At 39.0% G+C, this 24,843-nt stretch overlaps 1 protein-coding gene across 1 annotated transcript; it reads right to left on the bottom strand.

Annotated features, from left to right (window-relative positions):
* Positions 1-449: 449 nt before the first annotated feature.
* TMEM182 (transmembrane protein 182) lies at positions 450-24,843 on the bottom strand. Its single transcript, XM_076359905.1, has 5 exons — positions 24,461-24,843; positions 23,947-24,046; positions 22,451-22,549; positions 13,497-13,634; positions 450-1,952 (listed from the first exon to the last, which is right to left on the bottom strand). Exons 1-5 carry the CDS (start codon positions 24,599-24,601, stop codon positions 1,729-1,731), a joined length of 702 nt encoding a protein of 233 aa, XP_076216020.1. The 5' UTR covers positions 24,602-24,843; the 3' UTR covers positions 450-1,728.

The raw sequence follows: 24,843 nt of genomic DNA, 5'->3' as shown, positions 1-24,843 counted from the left end.
CAGCATTTCCTGACTAACCAAGGTCATTATGGTGTAACCCTAATGTTCTCCGGATGGCTATCATTTATATGGAGTTCATATATATGCTTATGAATATTTGGTTAAAATTCACCCATCATACTCTCTGACACAGTAATTAAAAACACCATGTTAGCTGCCAATAAAAATATTTTTGTGATTTGGTAATTATTCCAAACCTCATAGTCCCAGCTCCCACACCCCCCGCCCTTGTTGTCTTCCTGTTCTATAATGTATAAAGCTAATCTTCATGATGGAAAAATAAATAAGTAGCGGGGAAGGCTGGAAAGCTTCCAATCACAAAAGCTCCTGAAATGGAAGCAACATCCAATCTGGCCCACCACATCTTCTAGGTGGGCACTCCATTCTGCCTTTTAGTGATGCTTTCAGTATTCGTAACAGCTGTGGAATTAAGCATTATGAACAAGAAGAAACCAACATGCAGTCTTTATTTTTCCCCATCAGTCCCAAACTATTCTGCATTGAGTTACAAAGTGGAAACCAACGCACTCTCAGATGGATTTCATTTCAGCTTGGGCCCAACGCCAGACAAAGTCTTCCCATTGTTAAAACTCCACCCCATCTTTTCCATACCATGCATACAGTCCCATCCTCACCCATCTTCCAAACATATGCACACACGCATACACAGAGAACCAGCCACTCCTACAATACAGAACCAAATCCATCTCCCCTGCTGTCTTAGCTAGTCTCATTGCTTTCCCTGGGATGACTAGTAGGCAAGTTGGATTTGGTCTGTAATGCCGACTTTTAATATTTGGGAAAATGAAGGCTACATAAAACATACATTTTCATGTCCTAAATATTATCTTCATAATAAACCTTTTTTAATAAAAAAGTCATTTTACACAACCAGGAAAATGTTTGTTGGAGGAGCCAATTATTCCATTCAAAAATAAAAGCTTTAAAACTTGATTAAAATATTAATGCTATAATTCAAAGTACCATTTTGGCATAACTTCAGCTAGTGATTTAACTATGCCATATTGGCTTATAGAATCATGCAACAAACATGGATTTCAGAATACAGAGTATACAGCTTTCAAATGCATACAGAAAAGAGAAACGTGCAACGGAAGCAGTTAAGCTTTTACATGTACAGACTAGCACCAGGTTGCTGTTCACGACAATTGTCTTCCCTCTTGTCCTCTTCCCATGGATGCTGCATGAACAACTGCGCTCTATTTTTATAAAGTGCAGACATGTTTGCTTGAATAAAGCTAAGGCAAGTAGTGGAAAACAGGAGAGGAGGCAGATTGAATTACTGTGTTTGAATGTTTGTTTTCTCCTCCACCTTGTACCATTCTCCACAAGCAGAAGCACAAAGTAAATGTTAAAAGACAAATGTATAAAATGTTGATTTGGCCCATTTAGTGTTGGGCTTTTGGTTGCAGAAAATTTTTGCCTTCCTCTGTTTGCAAAACTGCAAAAATGCTGCTAATAGTTTAATATGGAGAACCACATGGGTACTTTCTAAAGAATTAAAAACAACTAGTTGGGAGTAAAGGTGGTTTCTTCCTGTATTGAGTTTTGTGTCCTTTACCCTGAAACAAGTAACAAAAGAACTTCCAGAAGTCTGCCTGCATACTTAGGATCGCCATAATGGTAATAATGTATAAAATTGTGTTCCGGTTTACAATTGTCATGAAGTTTCACTAGGATTCCTGTATTCCCTTCAGCAGTGTATGACTAGTCTGAGTGTAAATAAATGGCACGCCCTACCAACAAGAACAGCATTCCTGCTAATAAAGCAAAAAATACTCCTATGGGAGCCAGCATAAAAGACCAGCCATAGCGTACATAAACAGCAAAGTCTGGGCAATCCATTTTTTTCATGGTTGTGTAGTTTTCCAGATCAGCCACCGCCTGGACCCAGATGACATACATCACGACTACCAGCGAAAACAAGACACCTGGAAAAGAAACACCAGGTTTTAACAACAGAGTGTGAGACAAATGCTGAGTGCGTTTACTCTAATACCTAGAAACCCATCAATGCTTGAGGCCTCGTCTGCAAGGCACCGTCAGGCACCGCTGGATATTTTTTTGCCTTTGGCTTCCTCTAACAAGCACTATCCCCATCTTGCTTCTGATTTGCACTGAAAGGCATACTCCCATGAGAAAGCATATATCTGGTTTTGGTGGGCAGACCGAAACACAGGTGTGTTTAGGGACAAAATTCAGGCAGGTATTTACCGTTTTGAATTCAGGAGCCGAGGGAAGGGGAAGGGGAGGGGACAGGACAGGACAACCTGGAAAAAAAGACCTACTTTTGCTTCCCAAACTCTGACATTGTTTCTATCACAGTGTTTTGGATGAGATACGAAAAGGGGAAAGGGGTGACAAATCGTTCTATCGTCTTCACCTCTCTACATTTTGCTTTTTTTTTTCTTATGAAAAGGGCTTTGTTTGGGACATACTACCTTCAGAGTATTCTACTCAAATATTTTGCAGACAAATTCAGATGTATTTCATCCAAAATCCTCCACATTAGAAAATAAGTTCCTGTTATAGGAACAAAACCCAAGAATAATTAAATAATAGCTATGAAGCAGGCTATTAGTGTTAACCTCAGATTGGATACAACAGTTTCCTGGAATTAATCCACTACATAATTCACAGCCTTTTCCCAACCACTCCTCTGAAAGGCCTTTGGATTGTTTACACATGATAGTAATAGGAGCACATGTCCTTACAAACTTTGGTAATCTCTTTGTTACTAGGCACCAGAAGGAGATATAAGAAGAAAGTGCTTTCCAAAGTATCAGTTGCATGCCTAATATTTCATTTCACTTTAGAGGAATGTGGACACTTGAGAAATGCAAGCCTGCAGCACAGATGCTCTAGCAGATCTGCTGGAAAACTGGGCGCACAAGACTGAATTTTTTGCATGCTCCAGCCTGTACTCACTTGCTCCTTGAGCTCCAGCTGTCACAGCACAGTTACAGCAGCAGGACTATCTATTCCAACATTAAAATATTTGGGGGACACCACCCCATCATGTTTTTATCCCAGGATGTTTAGGTGCCTCATTAAAACCACAAGCCAGCGCATACTCCTGGGAACACTTACTGCCAAACTTCAGTCTACAGGCTGTGGAGCAGCAGAGTGTAAGTCAAAGGTATTTGTGGTCTCTTCCCCATCCTCCTAAATACTTGCAGTGCAACCTTGAACAAATGTGGCACTTGTGGTAAAACCCACAAATGCACTTTGCAAGTACCCGTGGACAGGCATTTGCTTCCAGACGCACTGCTCCTGGTAACCTTTCATGGTTACCTTTCCCCATCCCCACCCTGAGATGCTGCCTCACCACCTCCTTTCCCTGCCCTTCCTACCCACTTACCAGGGAGCAATTCTTGTCATCACTCCCTTGTTTGCTTCAGGCAAAATCAGACAGGTTAGCTGCAGCAGTTTAAATCGGTGATCTGGTGACACTCTTACTGGTGCTTTATTGTCAAAATGTAATACTTTTACATTCTGGACACCCTGAACATCTGACAGATGAGAGCTCACAACTCAATGTTTGTGAATACTACCTTTTGAAGCCCACCAAACAATGAGCTGAAGTATTTAACCTGAGGCATAATCAAAACGTGACTGAAAATCCCAAAGGATCTGCAATTTTTATGAGGCTGAAAGAAAGGAGAAAAACTAAATAAAGGAGGCAGACACATTTCCTGACTATGAAATATACTTCCAGGATTACATTTTTTGCTAGGGCTCAAATTACTAACAAAGTTTAAAAAAAACCAACACTCAACTCTAAAAGGCATAAATTCAATTTTGAAAATATTTTACCTAAGTAAAGCTCAATTTTGATGGAATTTAGTACTGTGATTGTATTGAACATGCAACTGGTGAAACAATCAGAGAGAAGGATCACCTTAGGTGAATGAGAAATTAAATTGCAGACTCTCCAAATATAAGTCAAATTGAGCAGAAGATTCCTATAACAGAACATCTAATGATAATAGATAATGTAGCAACACAGGAAAATTAGAACCAAACAGAGGTAGTAACATTTGATGTAAAAAGTAAAAAGATTCAGGGCCAAATTCATGAAGGGAGTTATTAGAGACATGGAGTTTCTTCAAGGTTTCAAAACTTCAACCAAAAAAAAAAATCATAGCCCAAAGATTTGGAAAGATACATTGATAATATGGCACAATTCATATGAACATTGGAATTTACCTCTTCAAGGTGGCTGTGCCTGTGCATTTTCAAATGTTTGTAGTCTTCTATTTATTCTCTACATCAGGGCAAACTTAGTCTAAACCAATAATAATTACAGAAAGTAGTGATGTATATTCCCTTACTGTAGCAGCAGGTAAGTGTAACCAGGCCTTGCACATCTGGAACGCTTTTCACCTCCGGCACCCTAGGCCGACACAAAGCTACATAGCCCAGTTAGTCAGAAGCATCTACCATTAAAACATATCTCATTCAGAGGTGCTTTAATCTCGAAATGGGCACCCCTTGCTCTTCAGGCAGTCTGAAGCAACACCTTCTAGGTGATTAAACTAAAGCCAGCTCCATGTAGGTGCAAAATAGCAAGCCAGTGCTGCCAGTGGTAAAACAACTTCAGGGCAGCTGAAATCCATCTGGTGATTTCACAGCAAGCTGCTAATACTTGTCTGTGGCAAATTGTTGGGTATGGAAATTTGCTGAAGAAATGTATGTCAAGCAGAGATAAATGTCCTTCTTTAAAAGAAAGAACCATGTCGCTTAGGGACATGGTTTAGTGGGCATGGTGGTGTTGGGTTGACGGTTGGACTTGATGATCTTAGAGGTCTCTTCCAACCTTAATGATTCTATGATTCTATGAAAGAAAAAGAAAGGGAGAATATGTAAACCCTCTTAGTCAATTAAGGCACTAGAGGAGTATTTAAGGGTTCTCACTATCTGCTAATGGAGGCTAATTAGTAGCTATGTTGCTTAGCGTGTTCAAGAAATGTCTTGAACAGTAGAATCAGGCTAAGTAAAAACTGACCATGTCCTGTTGCCCCAGCAGCATTTCATTCATTAGTGCTCCTTTTGTCTAATTTTCACAGAGTTATGATTTCATGGGAGTTAAGCACTTTCACAGGAATTTACTGAGGCTCCTGTATGTTACAAATAGTAACAGAGAAAAAGGAAACCAGAAGCATTTCTTGACAGGTAGACCCTCTGTTTTGTCCATTTGGTCTTGTTTCCTAAGATGTTAAGCGTACATTAGAAGCAGCGGTGAGAGCAGGGAAGCAGATCTTGTACTTCTATTATCACTAATGCATCTACTTAAAATGTTTGATGTTTAGGGCCAGAGGCAGTAGTTCCTTCCTATGCATTAAGCATGTCAGGTTGTGCTTAAATTTAAGCACATGTGCAAGTCTGACTTAAAGGGGTTTTCCTCCTGGCATCCACACTGATTGCATCAAAATACCCGATTCAAAGGCAAGTTATGAGCTTAATAAATGGTTGCTAGCACTTAAATATTTATCTGGTTGTTAGATTCCAAAAGAAAACTGTTTCTTTTCAGATTATATGATTTCATGTCTGTTTGCATTGTCTTACTTTAACAAAATGGGGGGATGTTAACGGTTCAAGAAAGGTTTGAAGAAAAAGCAGTATTAAGAACAGAGTACAAACAACTTGTTCAGCGGACTGAGAAGCATGTAAAATTCAGATACACATAATGTGTGAAGTATTTTTTACAGGCCACAAGGTATCAATTTGGTCTATGCATTATGAACTGTAATAGTCACGTCAAACAACAGTCAGCACTTTATGTGGTGTTTACAAAAATATAGATCAAAAGCTGGGTTTATCTCCATTTTGTAGAAGGAAAAATGAGGCACAGGAACAATTAATCTGACATTCAGAGGTTCTAAGTATCCAAGCTTTGCTCTCGACTCTGGCTTTCAAAGGAGTTTTGCTCCTCAAAGCCAAGGCAGATTTGCTTAACACGTAACACATACCACAGCAGAGCTGCTAATAAATACAAGTCTTCTGCCTCTCCATCCTACTTTGTGCGTACATCTACACTATTTCTGCAACATTCTGCTTTGGTTATTTATACCAGTCGGTGAAGTACCATACACTGGAGGGTACTTAAACAAAAGGAAAGGCATTGGACTGAAGGCAATACAAAATCTTACTGAGCAGTTGTCTATCTTGGTCCGCTTAAGTGTTTTAAACTAGCTCCCACTACTGCAAAATCTCACTGCCTCAATTTATATGTAGGGAATACGGTATTTTTGAAGAAAAACCATATATTGCGAAAAGTTTAAAATTAGCCTATTTCTTTACATCGCCCCCAATCACAAGATTTTGATTTGATTCTGAAGAATCTAGTACAGTCACTGGAATACTAGTAACTCAGAACCATTGGCAGAGCCCATGTAAAACTGAAGAGAGGTCAGAATTACTCTCTTTAACTGCTGGAAAGTATTTTCTTAGATAAATTTTATGCTGCTTGTGGAAGACAATGGGGAGAATTCCTCTATTTATATAACTACACTACTGCTATTCCATCCTACTTCTGTATCCACAGGTTTGTCTCACTAGCTTGTCTCTTTCCTTTAGAATGTTAGTCATGCCGGTAAGAGTTGAGAAAGCATCCATTACAAGTGTAATAGGAATGCCTGCTCATTATGGAGGAGAATATACTAAAATGAATATATATATATTCTGGGAAGTCTGTTCCTGCAGTCTTGCACTGACTATCTGTGGTGAATGTCATGAACTCTCATAGCCAAGCTCGAAGGCAAAATTACTGAGATTGAAAAAAAACCTCCACAATTTCATGAAGCAAATATTTTTAGGAACAATGCGTGCTATGATGTATTTCTACATTTTCGGCATTTAGACCTTTTGCATAGTGTGTGGGTGTCCATTTGCCCTTGCCTTTTAGTGAATATAAAATAAAACAGCAGTTGCATGAATTAGGAATGATGGGGGAAATTATTCCTAGAACATGAAATATGTCTGAGAGAGATTAAGACAAATAAATATTTCCCTCCCCCTCCTTTTTCTTTCTTTTTTTCCATTTTGCTTTTTTTTTTTAAGAGCACACGTTTGATACACAGCTCTGTGCAGTGTGATAAGACGCGGACTTCTCTGAGGTCACTCTTTTCTGTCTTTTGCATTTATTCTTTTGAATTTCTTTCTAACAAATACTTGTGCATATTGCAGACGAGAAAGAATACAGAACCTTTAGAAACGTCCATGAATTCGAGAAGCAGTTTGCTGGCCTTTAGTACTTATTCTTCCCACGTAGAAATGCCTTTCACTTGTCAATGGTGAATGGCTGTTTATGGCATGAATCTTTTACTATGCAGACATGAAGACAACAGGTGCTGGAAAGAATGATATGAGCTTTTTACTTGTGCCTAGAAGTTTAGAACTCTTCATCTCACTTGAGGAAAACTTGTATGTGTGTGTATATTTTTTTTTTTCAATTGCATTCTTCTGTCCTTGTCCTTATTACAGATTCTACCACCTACCTTGGCCTCTTGTGACCTTTATTTAAAAACTATGGTTGACATTCCACTCTAAAGTGCGTGCAGAGGATCCCACTTAAGAGTTACGGGAGTTGGCACATAGCTCTGAAGACAGATTTTTGTCCTCATCTAGGAGCTACAATTAAAATACCAGCTTTTTTCACTCTTTTGGCAGGAAGCAGTCGTCATACTTGTACTTCAAGTCTTGGTTCTTCACCAGGGTGTGATTCTGTAATGCTCTGTGCACATCCTGGGGGTTTGCTTGCTTGACATCAGTACAAGAGGACCGTTTTCACCACCACCCAGGCAGGAACAGGCCCAAGGTAATTATGGATTTTATTGAAGGCTGCTCTAAGTGATTATTTTATGGCAGCTTTCCCTTCTTTTCCTATGACCTTTGAAGCAACTATAAGGCTTCTTACAGTTCGTACTACTGTAGCTGCTCTTGGTCCATCCTCTGATATTCTAGACACGGAGGTGAGGCTGCAAAGACAGTGCTCAAGTCAGTTACTGTGGTATCGTTGAACTGATACGCACTTTTTCCCCACAGGTGTAGCATCTGTAGTTTCACCTGCAGCCTCAGGTAGTTGGTGTGGTTACAAAGCTTAATAGGGAAAGCTGCTAGTCAATAAGCTGCCACCAATACTAATAATTGTGTGTGACACTCCATTTGTGATAGTTCAGCTGCACCACTCGATAAGAGAAGTGGGTGGCCTTTCTTAAAGATCAGGATAAAGAAAGGGCAGGTGTGTGACTCTGCCACAGACCAGACATCAGAATTGCTCTGTGGGTAGGTTTGCTGCTATTCTGTGTCCCAGATATGCGACACTGCGGGGGGGCTTCTGAGGCTCCTTTGGCCCTTGGAGACCCTTTGCAGTTCATCCACACAGGCACCAGTGATGCTGGCAGAGAGACCTTGAGTGGATTATTACAGGGCTCTGAGGATGAGAGGTAAGGGCATGGGGGCCCAGGTGATGATGGTCTCAAACCTGCTGCCCAAAGGATAAAAACTGTACAAAAGCTGGCATACACTGTGCATCAGCTCCTAGCTTTGTAGCTAGTGTCACAAGCAGGGCTTTGGCTTCTGTTACCACGGGACCCTCTCTGAGATACAAGGACTGCTGAGGAGAGGCGAGATCCATCAGACAAGGTGGGGAAAGAGCAACAAGCTCAGTAACCTTGTGAGAAGAGATGCAAGCAAGGACCATTGGCAGATGGACATCAAAGCCTCCAGATAAGCAGGGGGAAGGGAATGGAGAGCATATGCATGGGACAAAGCAATGAGGGAGGCTCGTACACTTCCACTGAGAAAGCAGCACAACTGAAAGCCCATCTCAAATGCATGTACATAAATGAACTCAGTGTTGGAATAACACAGGAGGAATTCAAGTTCATGCAGGCACTGGATGATGGATGATGCCGCTGCAGACATGGTGAGACAAATTGCTTGATTGGAATGCTTTGCTGGATGGATACAGACTCTTTAAGGACAGGCAGTTAAGATGGGGTGGGATGGCTGCAGTCTGCACAAAGAAATATCTTGAACGGACAGAGATCTTCTAAGTAACAGTAGCTTATGGGTTAAGATCAACAAGGTGGACAAAGGTCCATGGTGGGCATCTGCTACAGGCCATCCAATCAAGAAGAGGAAGTGGACTGGAAAAATAGTTATGATTTCTGGTTCTCACAAGGGACTCAGCCACCCCAACATCTTCTAGAAGGGCAACATTGCAGAGAGCAAGCAATCCAGGAGATAGGTAGCTGGACTGCATCAAGGATCACTTTTTGAAACAGGTGTGGAACAGACCAACTAATGGAAGTGCTTTGCTGGACCTGCTACTCACAAATAAGGAAAAACTGGTCAGGAATATGATAGATGGTGTTAGCTATGGTTATAATGGCCATGAAATGGCAAAGTTTAGTATCCTAGGAGGAACATGGAAGGTGAGTAGGAGATTAAAGACCCAGAACTTCAGGAGAACAGACTTCAGACTGTTCAGGGAAATGGTAGGCAGGATCCCAAGGGAGGCTGCCCTGAAGGGCAAAGGCTGCCCTGAAGGACAAAGGATGCCTTGAAGGGCAAAAAGGCTCAGAAGAACTGTTTGTTCCTCACAGGCAACTTCCTTAAAGCACAAGAATGGTCCCTTTCAGTGTGCAAGAATTCAAGCAGGTCTGGCAGAAATGAAAGTTAACCTCCTGCAGAGCTGCATCAGCAAGAACACAGCAGGTTTGAAAATAATATTATTTCCCTTTACTCAGCACTTGTGACATCGTATCTGGAATACTGTATGCAGTTTGAGGCCCCCTGGTGAAAGAGAGATACCGATAAACTGAGGTGATGACCACCAAGATGGTTAGGGGGATGGAGGACAAGTAGAGGCTGAGCGAGCTGGGGAGTTTTAGGCTGGAGAAGAAAACAGTCTTCATCGTTCTAAATGGAGTTACAGAGAAGATAGGGATAGACTCTTCAGAGACATGCACTCTAGAAGAATGAGACGCAGTGGTCACAAGCTGCAGCAAGGACAATTTCAGGTGGATATAAGTTAAAAAAAAACATTTTTCACAATAAAGTTGGTCAAACTGGGACAAGTGCCCAAACATGCTGTGCAATTTCAATTCTTGGTGATTTTTAAAACTTGACTAGATAAGGCTCTGAGCTGCCTGATCTAACTTTGAAGCCAGCCCTGCTTCGAAAGGGAGGTCAGACTTGATTGTCACAAGAGATCCTTTCCAACCTAAACTTACTCTATATCACTCAGGACATAGGGTCCTTCCATAGGTCCCTCCAGAAGGCAAGTCTATCTGCCTTAGCACAGATAAGGTGAATTGTCCCTCTGAGAGTGTGTTTCTTACTAGAAGTTTAAGCAGTTAGTTCATACAAAACACTTAGCTTTTGGATGGCTAAATAGTTGGCATGAATCCCATTCCCAATAACTTCTTCAGCTGCTTTCTGAACCCTAAGGTGGCACAGCAGACCATTCTACAAGCTGTTCTCTTCAGTTGAGGCAGAGCTTTTATCTGCTACATAATTTGTCAGTTAAGGTTGCAAAAGGTTACAGATACTTCAGTCCAATAGCAGGTATTAAAATTGCTTCATCTAATATTTTTCTTTAACAATATATGTACGTAGGAAAATGACTGATCTTCCCATCTTCTTCCAAACTTCCACAGAACAACTACCTTGTCTAACTTCTTTCTCAGAAGCTTACTATTCTCTCCAGTCTAACAGCTACTTGAACTTTGTGGTAAGACAGCATCCAGACCCTTTCAAAACAATGTATATAATTCCTTTTTTTTCTTCAAATCAATAGACTGGTTTCTATCTTACAAGAACTCTAACTTCACCTATGATCTAAGTCATGTTACATCTTTTCGTTTTTCCCATTAGGTCTGTGTTTAAATAGATGCACACCCTGGCTGCATCCTGATCACATGGGTATGAGCGGTACACATGCACCACTTCTCATCACTCTCCCCTTCCATGCCCTGTTTTCCTTTGGGAGGCGTAAACGAACAGGCTTTCTAGTCCTGAAGGAGATGGATAGAGGAAGGAGTGAGGGCAGCAGGGAACACAATAGAGCACACCAGCCTGACTTCTAGAGGCAGAATAAAACAATCCTCTTCTGCATCAGGTTCTACCTTATCTTGCTCTGCCCCCAAGTTATCCCAGATTTAAGATATTAACTATTGTGAGGAATTCCTATTGGGAAAGGAAGAGAGAGAGCAATTTCATGCTTTCATACCTTCGGGTCTGAGAATCCCTCCTACTCCCCATTTAACACAATGAGCCATTGATCTACTGACACCACAGGAAACCAAGTTGCTGTCCAAGACATCCCACAGAACATAGCTTTAACTACTGACAATGCAAAGTATTTATAAGCTCTTCTTATGTCAGTATGGTCACTCCCTCAAGCATGATTTTAATTCATGATATAATTAAACCCTTACCTTGGCTACGGGAATATACCGACTTGTGAGAAAAGCTGAGAGCAACAAATCTTTTTTTAATGTTTTTGTGGGTGATCTGAAGTGTTGGATAGGGTAAGGATATTTACAGTAAGTACCTTCCCCAAGCAGCCCTGCCCTACTGGTGTGACTGGGAGTAGATGCAGAAGGCCTTGGTCAGGAACTGTGTCCCCTCACCCAAGCCAAAATGTCTTGTGCAAGCGGAATGGCTCCAGAGTCCTATACTCTGCTGCCACCACTACCTTTTGGCAAATCATAGCAGGATTTTGCTAAATATCTTTGCTTTTCAACAACAATGGTAATAATAAAAATAACACAGCTCTTCTCTGAAGCCCTGATTGAGAACAGTCCTGAAGTTGAAAGATACTACATATATAGAGAGCAAAAAGCCAGGATTTCCCTTGAAGAACATCTGCTCTATAGGGACAAAGGGTGAGAGGGGCAAAGAGACAAGCCCAAGGTCACACACAGGGGTAATAAAGCTCACTTAACTTCATACACCTAAAAAACCAGTCTCCCTATATTCCCTCAGTAAAGGAAAAAGAGGTGTAGGGTTCCTCCATAACGCATTCATCTGACCCATGTTAGACCCCTCTTTCAAGATGAAATGAATCCCCAGCTGAGGGAACTTCTTACACACCTACCGTTTTGACTGCCAATGAATGTTATTGCCTACTGCAGGCCTCCTAGGGAAGCCAAGGGAGACTAGCACAGACTTGGGGATCTAACTTTCCCCTGCCTAAATGAGGGCAGATGAACTGACCCAGAGTGGAGAACACACACGTCACTTTGGACCTCTGCCCATCAGTTCCCGGTGCCTTCCAAGTGCCCTCTTTCCTCTCCAACAGCCTCTGCTACTTTCTAGTGACAAATGAGGTTTTTTACAGATTACAAATGCATGAAAAGAGCAGGACTCACATGGGCTCTTACCCTTCAAATTAGTGACAAAACGCATTGAAATATCTTAGGATTTCCATCAGACTATGAATATTTTTTGTATGTCTTTTAAAAGAGTGGAGGAGTAATTCTCAAGGGATCAAATGCAAGTATGCAGGAGTTTTTTCAGCAAAAATATTATAAAATACTTCCCACACTTCACTGAGGGGCCTTTAAAAGGGAATAATGATCGCTAGCTGCGTATGCAGAGCTGCGAGGTGAAGTGGGTAAGGAAGGTCAGCAGGTCAGTAACAGAAGCAGAAAGAGAGCCCAGACCTTGTGGTCCTGACACGAGTGGCTCTACCCCGTAAGACAATCCTGCTCTCACAGGACTGCCTCTCACCAGGCTTTATACAAAGGAGAACAGTGATTGAGCACATACTATCATTTACATCCTACACAACTGTATCTTACACATCTGTGGGGCATCTTCCCAGACTTTTCAAGGTTAACAGAACAGCATCTCGGAGAGCTGCCCATATCAGCTGAATTCTGGAGGGTGCATCCTCCATAGTACGTGGGGGTTATGAGGATGGAGGGAATTCAGTTATTTGTTATTTTCATTCACACAGGTTTAGAGCTCCCACTTACTCATGTGTGACAACTATTTTGTGTAATCCAATCACATCCAAAACATTTCTCCTATATTGGAGAGATGGGTCATGTGAATGTGCTGTGTCTTCCAACTTCTTTAGAGCCCACCGTAATCATCTTTTGTGTCACTGGTTAAAAAAAAACCCTCTCCTTAGCTAAAGCCCTTGAGAATCCTATAAGGCAGCATCCCTAAGTATGCATTCTTTTTCTTGCTAAAAAAGTAGATTGAAATTGCAGTGTAATTCCATGATTTGCCCTGGATTTTTTTATCTTAATCTAAAAGTAGCTTTTAGAATAGCTTCATGACTAAATAACTGTGGAAAGAATTGTCTCCAAGGCAGGCACTCCACAAGCCAAAGGATAGAAGCATATGCTTTTTCTTTCTTTTAACCATGATTAATATAATTTTTGGTCAAGGAAAATGGAAGAAATACCTCATCCTTTCTATTCTTTAATTAACTGAGCAAACAGTACACCCACCAGCAATGATGAAAAAGCCTCCTCCTGCTTTGTACAGAATGTGGCTGGCAAAAGGAGCTGCACAGATGATGAAGAAACTAGCCATCACAATCGTGAGCACTCCCAGGAGCATAAGAACTGTCCAGAAACCTCGATAAACTGGAGAAAGGGAAGAAGGAAAAAAAAGAATACAACACTTTTTAGAATTTAAACAAGTGACATATTTGGCTAACAAAGATTTTTCTTTTCCCCTTCTCTTTTCACTTGCCTTATTAACAAATGAAACATTCATTCTATTGTGCATATACGTTATATATCATGTGGACCAAATTAGGTTTGAACGCCAGTCCTTATCTGATGATCATGGAAAATAGGTTGTAAATTACCATGAATGAAATCCGTCTGCTTAATATTTAGCAGTGACTTGTAAGATAGCAACTTGACCAAATTTATGCTCTTTAGAAAATGGTACACCAAAACTGTAGCAATGATTCTTTGGATAAATGATTGGACTGACAGGATACAATTGTTGTACCAAAATTGTCTGGGAGAAGCAGAGAGCTGTAACATCTTGGCATTCTTAGTGCTCAGACCATATCACCAATAGCAATCTGTATGTTCTCTACAGTTTACAACTGGATAATTCTCTTTACACATAGTCATATTCAATAGAAGGAAATCTAAAGCAGGAGGGGGTAGAAACTAAAAAAAAATGTAACCTGGGTTTCTGAAGAACAGTTAAGTATTTTAAACCAGCCTATTCCTGCTCTAAAGCTCTTTGTATTTTATTAAATTTAAATTGTGATGTTTCAGAAGCCTCTGTTAGACAGTGCCAAGCAGTGCTGAATTAATGGATGCAGCTGGCGATAAATGAGCCGAGAGTTTTGTGACATACTCTGGCCAAAAGAGTCTTTCTAACAATTATTTTTTAGCTGGTTAATTGCACATCCATTTAACAAAGTCATCATTTTAGAAATGCTACAAGAGTGACATAAATTTCTCCCATGAATTTAAAAATTGGTACATTAACACAACCCATTAGTAAAATTATGAGTTGCAAAGATCTCCATCGTCAGATCTGAAAATCTTGAAGCGCTGACAATTCAGTCAGTGAAAAACATTTCTACCCAACTGAGGGAAAGCATATAAGCCAGCTGGCAAGTCAGGAAAAGTGAGTCACAAAAGAAACTGCCACTTATCATTTGACAGCACCTACTTACTGTTACGGCAAAACACAACCAAGCAACTATTATACCGGTTCATATCCTGAAAGTTTCAAATTCATACAGCTTGTTAGAGCCAGCTATTCTGGAATAATTCAGGTTTGCTCTCATCTGAAATCTGAAGGTGCACTAGACATTATCAGCTTGTGCTTCCCACTAATGTGTTCCAAAAAATCTATAGTTTTTAACTTGACCAGCTTTAGCCATGTTACACCATCTTGCTTCTATCAGCCTTGTAAATGTGTTAGCTAGATCACGTTCACCACATCACATTAGCCACACTTTTTAAATAACATCCTTTTTAATCCAGGCAAACAGTCAGAGACATAATTTTCCGCCACACTGATCAGCAGATTTGGGCATAGGAAGGATGAATGTGTCTGAAAGTAGCTGGCAGAAGGGTTAAAATTGTGTTTTGGTTCATATCCAATACAAGTCTTGCCACATAAACAAGAAAACCATGGAAACAGTAGGTAAGAAATAAGGCTGTGGTTCAGCAAAGCAGTTAAGTATGTGTTCTGCTTTAAGTACTCTACCTCTTACGGGATTTAGGCACCTGTTTAAAGTTAAACATATAGTTAAATGATTCACTTAATGCAAATGGGCAGTAAATGGAGACCTAGAAAGGTAAATCTCTCAAGTCCTTCAGTCTTGGGTCTCTGAAGCAATTTCATATTATTTTACTCATGGGGCTACTTTGCTAAGCTTCATCGCAGTCCCCAAGTCCATGGGACATTACTTTCCCATTTAAAACCTAATACTGCTAAATCAGTCTATAACCACCCAACTCTTTTACATGGATGGCCCAAGGTACTTCAAAGTCATGCTACATAATAGGACACATTGGCCAAAATGGACCTTGAAAAAGCTTTCTTCGATATCGTTATGGTCAGTCACCTAAGTCATACAGCAGTGTTTCTATTTTCTGAATGGATGAGGACACAAGCTTCTCCAGCATTACAAAATTAATATACAGTGTCATTATCTACTCTTCATACAGGAAGTTTTGAAGTCTGCGTTTAGTGAAATTTTACCAGAAAAGCTTGATTTGTTCAAATATTTCTGGAAACTGAACACAAAAGGAGTACAAATGTAACTGATGAAAATTTGTTTAAACTTCTCTGTAACTATACAAGAGAAAAGCTGTTTCTCTGCTCCAATAGCATAACTATTTTATGCATTATACATGAAATACTGATTTGACCTAGCTATCATCTGAAACAAGCTTCCATTCTATTTCTCTAGAAATAATTATTTACTCTAGAGAATTGTGGATAATTTCTGATGATCCTAATACTTGTTTAGCCAGCTAGCTCCGTCATTAAATGTCAATTAGAAAATAGAGTAGAGTTGACAGGTAAAAAGTCTGCAATGTTCCCAAATCAGCGACTTTTCAAGTGAAAGACTATCCCCTCTAATCTGCAAGACAGTAAGACATTAATGTCATTTGTGGCACAGGTCTGAGGAAACATCCTAAGAGCATTTAGACTTTTTCTTTAGTAAGGGAGTTAAAAAGCAACCAATTTTCTGCAAAGAAGGCTTCACTTATTTCATACTCAGACCATTTTTGCTCAGACCATATTTCCCATATTCTCTGTCTAGATGGGCAAGATCAGTTCCTGCAGGGCTAATTATTCAAAATTACAATGCAGCCCTAGTGCTGTCATTTAGCTTAGCTGGCATCTATAGATGAACACAAAAGAGCTGGCTGAAATTAAAACCACCTAAGAATGAACTTACTCTTCAAGTCAAAGACTTCACTGCTCTGAGACTGAGGTGAACCATGACAGATAAAACACAACAGAAGATGCTGCTTTGAATTATGCTTCTTTATATCCCATGAAAAGGGATGACACTGTGATCCAAGCAGCCTGTTTCAAGATATAATGGTTCAGTGTACCTATACAAGGTGTTAAGAGAAGTTTGCACCATTTCAAGTCTCACTGAGGCAGTTCATAAGACAGCCCGTGTTCTGGTCCACGTGACAAGGAGTACCCTTGCCTCTGCAAGGTACTTCACAGGTATGTTTGAGTTAGCTACCTCAAGTACATGCATTATTCCAACTGTTTCCTACAGTAGAAGAAATAAAGTACAAGCACGACCACAGAGTCCGAGGTAAACCTATCTGCAATGTTAATCTTAGATACCATTGCTCTGTGTTGCAAGAGTGCTAAACAGAAGGTTCTGTAACTTGTCTTGGTAAGCTGCCCCTTCGTTGGGGTACAACATTTGGCTTGGCAGTGACGGGCAGGCCTAAAAATAAAATAGGACTCAGAGGAAAACAAGAGTATACACAGTATGCTTGTCTTTGAGCTCTGCACCGTTCAGCCTGTATACTATGGGAACATTATAGCTGCAGTATATTCCTCCAAAATTGCATGACCTGTAATTTTCCATTGCTACTTTCTTTTCTCCCTAAAGATCCTAATTTAGATTCCACTGGAGACTTCTGCATCATTTGAAAACTGGAAGAAGTATCTGGTTTTGAGAAAGGGACCAAGTTTTGGCGAAAGGCTGAAAATTATCAAAAGACCCCTTTTCTAGTATAGTAGGTCCCAGCATTGATTATAAACTGAAGCCACAGATTCGTATTTTAAGATGTTACTGGTGCATGATATGAAAGAGAAGCAATAATATATTTGACAAAGTTACACAGCTGTGTCACCTGCAATGCACGCTTGTTGTGTAGTAGCCGTGCACACCTCAGAAGCTCTGTAATGGGTTATTCAAGAACAGGTTAGCTAAAGACACAATGAGACACCCATTGACTACCATCATGAAACCATAACACATTGCCCTTGCCGACTTCAAGTGTTTTAAAATCTCAGCCATCAGCCCATACATTTTCTATGGCCCATCAAAAAAGACCCCAGCCACTTAATATTGAATTTAATATCAAACACGAAATATTAAGCACTACAAAGCCGAAAAACTTTTTGAACCATGTGTGAGTACAGTGCTGCATAAACATTACTAAGGATAGGCAAAATGACTTGGAAAAGTTGCCTTGAATTTTTACCCACAAGCTCACATCCTAAAGTGAACCCTTCCTGTGATTTGGCTGTGGATTGTATTTTAGAATATGTCTTTTTTACCTTTCTATTTAATGTAAAAGATATCAAAATGCTTTTGACAAGAGGTATCAAAATGCCACCCACAATATAAAATACAATGAAAGGTGAAGTGCATGAACTGCTCTAAATCAGGAGTATCTTCTCTGCAGTTAAACAGCTGTAAATGAGATCACACATCTCAGCAGCAGTGCAGGAGATACACCTGGCAACACAGTAAACCTTGCAAAACTTTTCTCAGTTTCACTCAGTACCCTTTACTATCCCTTAGTAGTAATAATCTTTTTTTTTAATAACCTTAACAGTAAAACAAATACAATATCCACAGTGTGAATACATTGCTTTTTTAAATACTCCTTGCTTTATCACTGCTTGGTGGCTGGGGAGTTCTGCCTTAGTAAATGTACTGTATTACAATCTCTCATGGGCAATTATGTGACTGTATTACATAAAAGCATTTTTTTTGCCCTAGAAATAGGCTACTGCTAACATTTCACTGTACAATTTTTATTTTCATATTTCATTGCTGATATTTTCTAGATTACTTTAGGTTAATTTCAACCTAGTAACAAACCTGCCAATAAATTTGATCACACCATTTTAGGTGTAATAGTTGCTGAACGAGAATTTTGCTTCAGTCCTATAAACATTCTGTATTCTACGTTATATTAGGCACTACTTCAAATGCTGACAACGTGCCCAGTACTGGACAAAATAAGATACTAATGGTCAGGAAAAAAAGTACTAGCAACTACAAATCAGAGTATTAAGCTAATGTGTCAGCACAGCCCCATTAAATGCCTTCCAATTTAGCTTCAGAAGGCACTGAGGCGATTTACAACAGTTAAGGAACTATTGTTTATTTCCAAATCAAGTTGAAAAAAAAAACCATCAAAAATAAAATTAATGACGACTAAGTGCTAGATCTTGCACTTCTTTTTCTTAGGAATAATCTCACTATAGCTAACAGGACTACTTGTACGAGTAAGGACTTTGTACATTTTTCAAAAACAGGCCTAGTATTGTCCTGTAGTAAAAGAGAATTTTATAAAAGTGTGATAGTCCTTGAATGTCAGTGTTAAGTAATCTAATGACATGATACCATGCATTACTCTAGCTAGCAATGAATTATTATTTAAGTACTATACTTTTATGTTTTCAAAATAGCCTGATGGGATAACCAATCGATTATGATTATACAAATGTATGTTTATTTTAGAATGTAGAGGTCACTACTCTGGCACTTTTATTGTATGGGCTAATTTCATTTTTTTTATTCCTAGCTTGTAGTTTGTTGCACATATGTTTGTGAATCATCATATAAATGAATGTGCTGGCAACACAATGAGGTGCTGTCTAAGCCTACTTAATAGCTGCACACTGTAATAGCTGTCACTATAAACCACTGTACCATCACAGAAAGTCACTAGAGTCAGGCTTCCCCTGAGTTCATTTAGATGCCTATTTCAGGTTAAGATAAATGACATGGCCTGCAAATTTCTTTAAGCGCATTAACCATAAATGATGGTTAGCACAGCTGTGGACCGCACCTTACACTGCAGGTAGGTGAAGTCCTCCCCACTCCACCAAGATATTTAACAAAACCAGTGAATGAACAAAACCATTATAACTGCAATTAAAAGATACAGAAGGCTGCAATTTCAAAGCAGTGCTATCTAACCCTTCAAAGCTGATCATGCGTCTGACAGTAATGATGAAAAGAAAGCTGAGACATTAAAACATGCATTCAAATCCCCAATATAAGCATCACTGGAGGCTCTTCTGTCTTTACATTTCCATCTAAGGCTATAATTCTTGACACCGAGGGCTCATAGTCTAGGTTTGCGCAGCAGGATGAACCAAGCCTTTGGTCTAAAGCTTTGCAAAGTGTACTAAAACACTGAACTTGAATGTCTTCAGTGTTTGAGTCTTTTGGGAACTATCACACAAACACCATAAAACCAACACACAAAAAGATGTAAATAAGCTAAGAGGGGATAGATTGAGCCTCTCTTGAATTCTGGCCCAGAAAAGCTCTGAGGCAAATTCCTACTGATACTAAAGCCGAAGGAGTTATGTCAACAGAGAACTTGGTCCAGTCACTGCACTCAAAAATCATCAGAGATTTTATGTTCCTCATGAAACTTATCTTTGCCTGAGCCCTTCTAACTGGATGGTAACACGGCACTCCACCAACAAACCACGCTTGTGTTTCCACTAGGCGCTGCAGTTAAATCCAAATTCCTCTGATAAGGTCCCAAAGCCTCTTAAGCCAAACAGTCTGTAAAAGAAGTCACGTGCCTTTGCTTGCTTAGAAACTAACAGTTCTGTTAACAGAAAGTTAGAGATTTTTAGAAAAATGTGTTGTACATACATGTTTGATTTTTCTAATGAAGTTTAAAGCTTTTTATTCAGCTGTTTATTTTTCTATGAAAGAGCAAACTAAGTATTTTTCAGATGATAGAATATTTCTTCTTATCCACTCCTAATTAAAATAGGACTTGAGGGACTCATTAAAAACACAGTCGTAAACCTATGTGGGAGATTTCATTTTTTTATCCCCAAAAGTGAGTATGTTGAGAAAGCTATGGGCCATGAAAATGGTAATATTGTATCAAGAAACAGTAGCAGAACCAAAAAAAGGGACAATAACCTCAATCTTTTGGTAGTGCCCTTTTGTTCTATGTTTAGTCGATGTAAGGGATTAGATGCAGCCAACTGGATGTACAAATAGTTGATGAAATCTTGTTCTTCATGAAATCAAACCAGGGGCTTTTGCCACTGGCTTTTACAGAGAAGCATTTCCTCCACTGTGAATCAAGAAGAGGATAACCTTCTAGTATTTCTTAATTTAGCAACTGCAGTTGCAGCGAGGTTTTAAAAACTTGTTTGCCAAATGTCATGGGCAGGGCTGTCAAACTAGACTAAAGGAGAAACAAGTTTTGAACTAACAGAAGAGGAGATGACATAACCTTCTTCATAAAAAGTTGTGAAAGATTCTTGAACAAGCATATCTGCTCTAGTAAATAACTCAGCGTGGATGCTGAAAATGAACTGGAGGCATAAAATAAAACCCTCTTCAGTTTTAATGAGCTGAAAAGCAATCCAACTGTATCTATTTATATAGCAGGAATGGCTCTGAATATAGTCTACCTGGGCCAGCATCTATAGCAGAGTTCTGTCTATTTTTAATCTCCTAATATGAAATATAGATAGGAAAATTATATTTGAGCAGTGGTTCTTTTGGCAAACATTAACTAAAATTAATTAAACTTTTGATGATATTCCTTCTCCTTTCCTTATTCTTTGTTTGTCCACTTCTGTGTAATCATGCAATATAATTTGAGGATCCTTTGTGAATGTATGAGTGAATGGTGGAATACAAACTCTGTCTAGATTATTAGGGGCTGATGACTGTCACTTTCAAATGGAAAGATAAACTGTTCTAGATGTGCTGTAAAGTTACAGATTAGATCTCTGAATGGTGAGGTCTGAATTCTGCCTGGACAAACAGTTCATAATTTCTAAAGATTAACAGAACCATTATCAGTCCAACTTTTTTTTTTTCATGTCTGCAGCATAAAAATTGGCTTCTGAAGACACTTCAAAGTTAGCAAAGGCATACTTACAGCTTCAGGACGGGAAGGGATCGCTTAAGTCACTGAGTCAGCGGGCTCAGAGACATGCAACATCCACACATAACGGGTTATTTAAAAAGTCATATGAAATAGGTATCAGAAGTGATTTACTTCAAATACGTTTGCATAAAGCCCTTGATCTGATGAAATGTGACCAATATTTTTAAGTGGAGTTGTAAAAACAGCTTTCCAGGCATTATTCAAACATAAGGTTTTCAATTACTGTATATCTTCCATATATATACACATATCTCTCTTACTGCACTAGAGTTTCTCAGTATACTAGATATACTAGTATACTAGATATATCTCAGTTTATATACTAGATATATACTAGATATATATATACTAGATATATATTTATATCTCAGATATATACTAGAGTATCTCAGTTTAACACAGTAAGTATTTTGAACTATTATAGAGAATATATATATATATTTTAAAAGAGCTTAGTTCACAAAACAAAACTGCCCATTGCTACAATCTTCAGCTACGTTATTCATGTATGGCACACACCGTTCAGAGTAATTTCAGTGCCTCGGCTCCCTATAGTATCAATGGAGAGAAGTCAGCACATCCAGCGGTCGGTGCAGTATATCTTAGTTAGTTGAATAAACTTAGACAGTATCAAGGCCCCTGTCCTCCTTCCTCATAAAGTAAAAATGCAATATATTTCCACTTGTCGTTATTTATTTAATAAAAAACCACTTTTATTGGAATACATGAGAAGAAGTACTTGTTTAATGCATTCAGCCCAAGGAAGATACTTTTTATGTTGGATAAAAAAAGCACTAAAAAAGGAAAAGTCTCTTTTTTTAGAAATTACTTCCATTCTGCCATCATGCTTAAAGCTAAGCATTCGAGTGCTTTGCTAAACAGTGGCTTAAATATGCATGTTGTAAAATTATGAGAAGTATGAAACACCAAAACTCTATTAATTAAACTGTGTGGAGCAATAAGGTTATTTTATACTGAAGCATCCAAATTGTTTTCTTGAAACTACAGGCATTGTATCCATTTGCAGCCAAAAAAATACTTACTAATTGCAGAGTCATAGGAGGTTGAATTGTGTTCATCTCGGATGAGAGGAAATGGTGACAGGTAAGCATGTGTACAATTCTTAGAAGGTGACTGGTTAGCTAAAAGTGAAAGAAAGCTAAAGATTAATATTTTACTGCCTTGACAATAAAATATTTTAAGCCTGTTCTTCAAATGGGCAAACTGAGTTTCGTAGGTCAAGATTCCAGGTCCTTTCCCAGGCAATAGCTTTACAGTGGATTTTGCTTTGGTAAGAGATACCAGCCTTGTTATCCAGCCATGGATATTCCTTAAAGGGCAACACAGATTTGTACTATGGGAACAGTAAAGCAGCCTTGCTGAAGGCAAGGATCTGGCACACTGCAATTTATATGCAATGCATACGTATGCTTTTATATGCATATGTACCTTTCTCTTGTGAGAGTTAATTATGTCTGTCTCATTATTGCATGTCCCACAAAAAAAAAAACAAACAACCCAAAACAAACCACCAACCAGGAAATTACTTTTTCTCTTGTGAAAGAACAATGAAAAATATCAAGCATCTTCAGAAAGCTTACTGTCTCAACAAATATGAGTTTAGTCTATGGAATCAATATCCCCAGCGAAGTATTATTTCACTCTTTATATTAAATGCTTATAAAAACATCACCTTCTTCCTTGTGAAAGATAAAGGCTGACTACAGCTTAAACCACATTTAAATTTCAGATTCCTGACCGCAGAATTCTCCACATAAATAACAAGGGGAAATTAACTACAGTGAATATTACATTTGCCACCTAAGACCAAGCAACATATTTAGCAAAATATGAGTTACTGAAGTTAAATTTGTACGATGGCATCTGCTTTTCACAAGGATTGTGGAAATCTTGCAATAAGGAGAGGGAGGTCTGTACCTCAGAGGTAGGGTCAAAGACAGGAAAAGAAGTTTTGCTTGACCTCTTCTTCATGGGAGATTTTGCTTGTAAAATACTATCTGATCTTCCAGAATCCTGGCACGTAGTGAAAGAAAGCAAAGGGTCATCTGTGAATTTAGTAGAGGGATTCTTCTGGAGATGATGTGTCCTACACCACTTTCACCATGGAATTGCCCATGCCTTCCTTAACCCACTCGTAGAACTAGTTGGAGAAACTCTCCAAGCAAAAATTCATGGACCATCCTAACCACTAAGCTCTTCTTCCCTACAGTACAGAAATAAACAGTCTGTTTAACAGTAAGTGGCAAGAAACTGTCTTGATAAGAATAGACTCAGGTTAACAGGACAGCCATAACACTCACAGCATAAGTTGATAGTTAAACACGTATGATTTTGTCCCCGGGTTTCCTTTAGTACAGATTACAAAAATGTTTGTCAAGAATTTATTTTAGGGTAGCTGAAGAACCTGATCACCAAAGAAGCCATATGAAATCCAGTGATTCATAAGACAGGAAAAAAAAACCACAACAATTTTGAGAACAAACTACTGTAGATAATGTAAAAGGAAAAAGTTACTTACTATACCAGAAATTCCACATGCTGGCATTATCCTCTCCTACATTTCCACTAAACCAGCACCTCCAGAAGAAACCTTCATGATGGAAAGTGGCCTTCTCTCCCTGGGGGGGGGGGGGGGGGGGGGGAGAGGAGGGGAGGGGAAAAAAAAGCCATTATCACATAATTTTTAAATGGCTGAAAGAATTAAGTTCAACTGAAATTAGATGTTGAAGTAAAAACCACCACCATCATAATGAAACACAGTCTGTCTGAATATAGGTTAGCTATAACATATCTAAACAGTTATACTTCAATTGAAAGACTGTCATATTGCAAAAGTAGTACCACAAAAGACAAATTCATTTTAGAGCTAATTACAACTGGTTACAAGAGGTTTTGAAGCAGGCTTGTAAGTCTCCAGAAGGTCAAAATGAGTATATTCAAAAGTTCATACAGAAGTAAAATCTTACAAAATAAACACATCCAAGAAACCTACATATATAATCCTCATTATAAATAAAAATGTCCATACTAACCCCAGCATCTTCAGGTGCTTTTGAACACCTTCCTATTTCTGTAGCAAGAAGCCAATAATCAGTTCCAAATGCCACCAAAAAAAGCAAAACCCCCAGAGCTGCAAAGAAGCCTCCAAAAAATATCCCCACACTCAGTTTCATTATCGAAGTTATCTTAAAAAAAAAAAAAAACTAAACCCCTACTTTTTTCAGTTACTTAAGAAGAAGCAGTAAAATAAATAAAATTTTTGGGAAAGTGACTAAAAAGCTGTTTGGAGAATATAGCTCATATCTGAAGAAGTTTCTCTTCACTTGACTTTCTGCCTGTGTTTCCCAATGCCCTGTGAGTTGATTTGTCTCTCCTAATTTGTGTTCCATGTGGCTGACTCAAGCCTGACAGATGA

Source organism: Aptenodytes patagonicus, chromosome 1, assembly GCF_965638725.1.
Source record: "Aptenodytes patagonicus chromosome 1, bAptPat1.pri.cur, whole genome shotgun sequence".
NCBI classification, from domain to species: Eukaryota; Metazoa; Chordata; class Aves; order Sphenisciformes; family Spheniscidae; genus Aptenodytes; species Aptenodytes patagonicus.
The sequence above is the reverse complement of the archived record's forward strand: the minus strand, read 5'-3'. Positions and strand labels throughout refer to the sequence as shown.

Excerpts from the sequence above, each read along its gene's own strand:
- TMEM182 (XM_076359905.1), bottom strand. The coding sequence starts at position 24,601 with ATGAAACTGAGTGTGGGGATATTTTTTGGAGGCTTCTTTGCAGCTCTG. Across the intron at positions 13,635-22,450 it reads CTCCTATGACTCTGCAATTA|TTTATCGAGGTTTCTGGACA; the intron begins GTAAGTATTTTT and ends CCCTTTCTCCAG. Across the intron at positions 1,953-13,496 it reads AGGCTTTTTCATCATTGCTG|GTGTCTTGTTTTCGCTGGTA; the intron begins GTGGGTGTACTG and ends TTTCTTTTCCAG.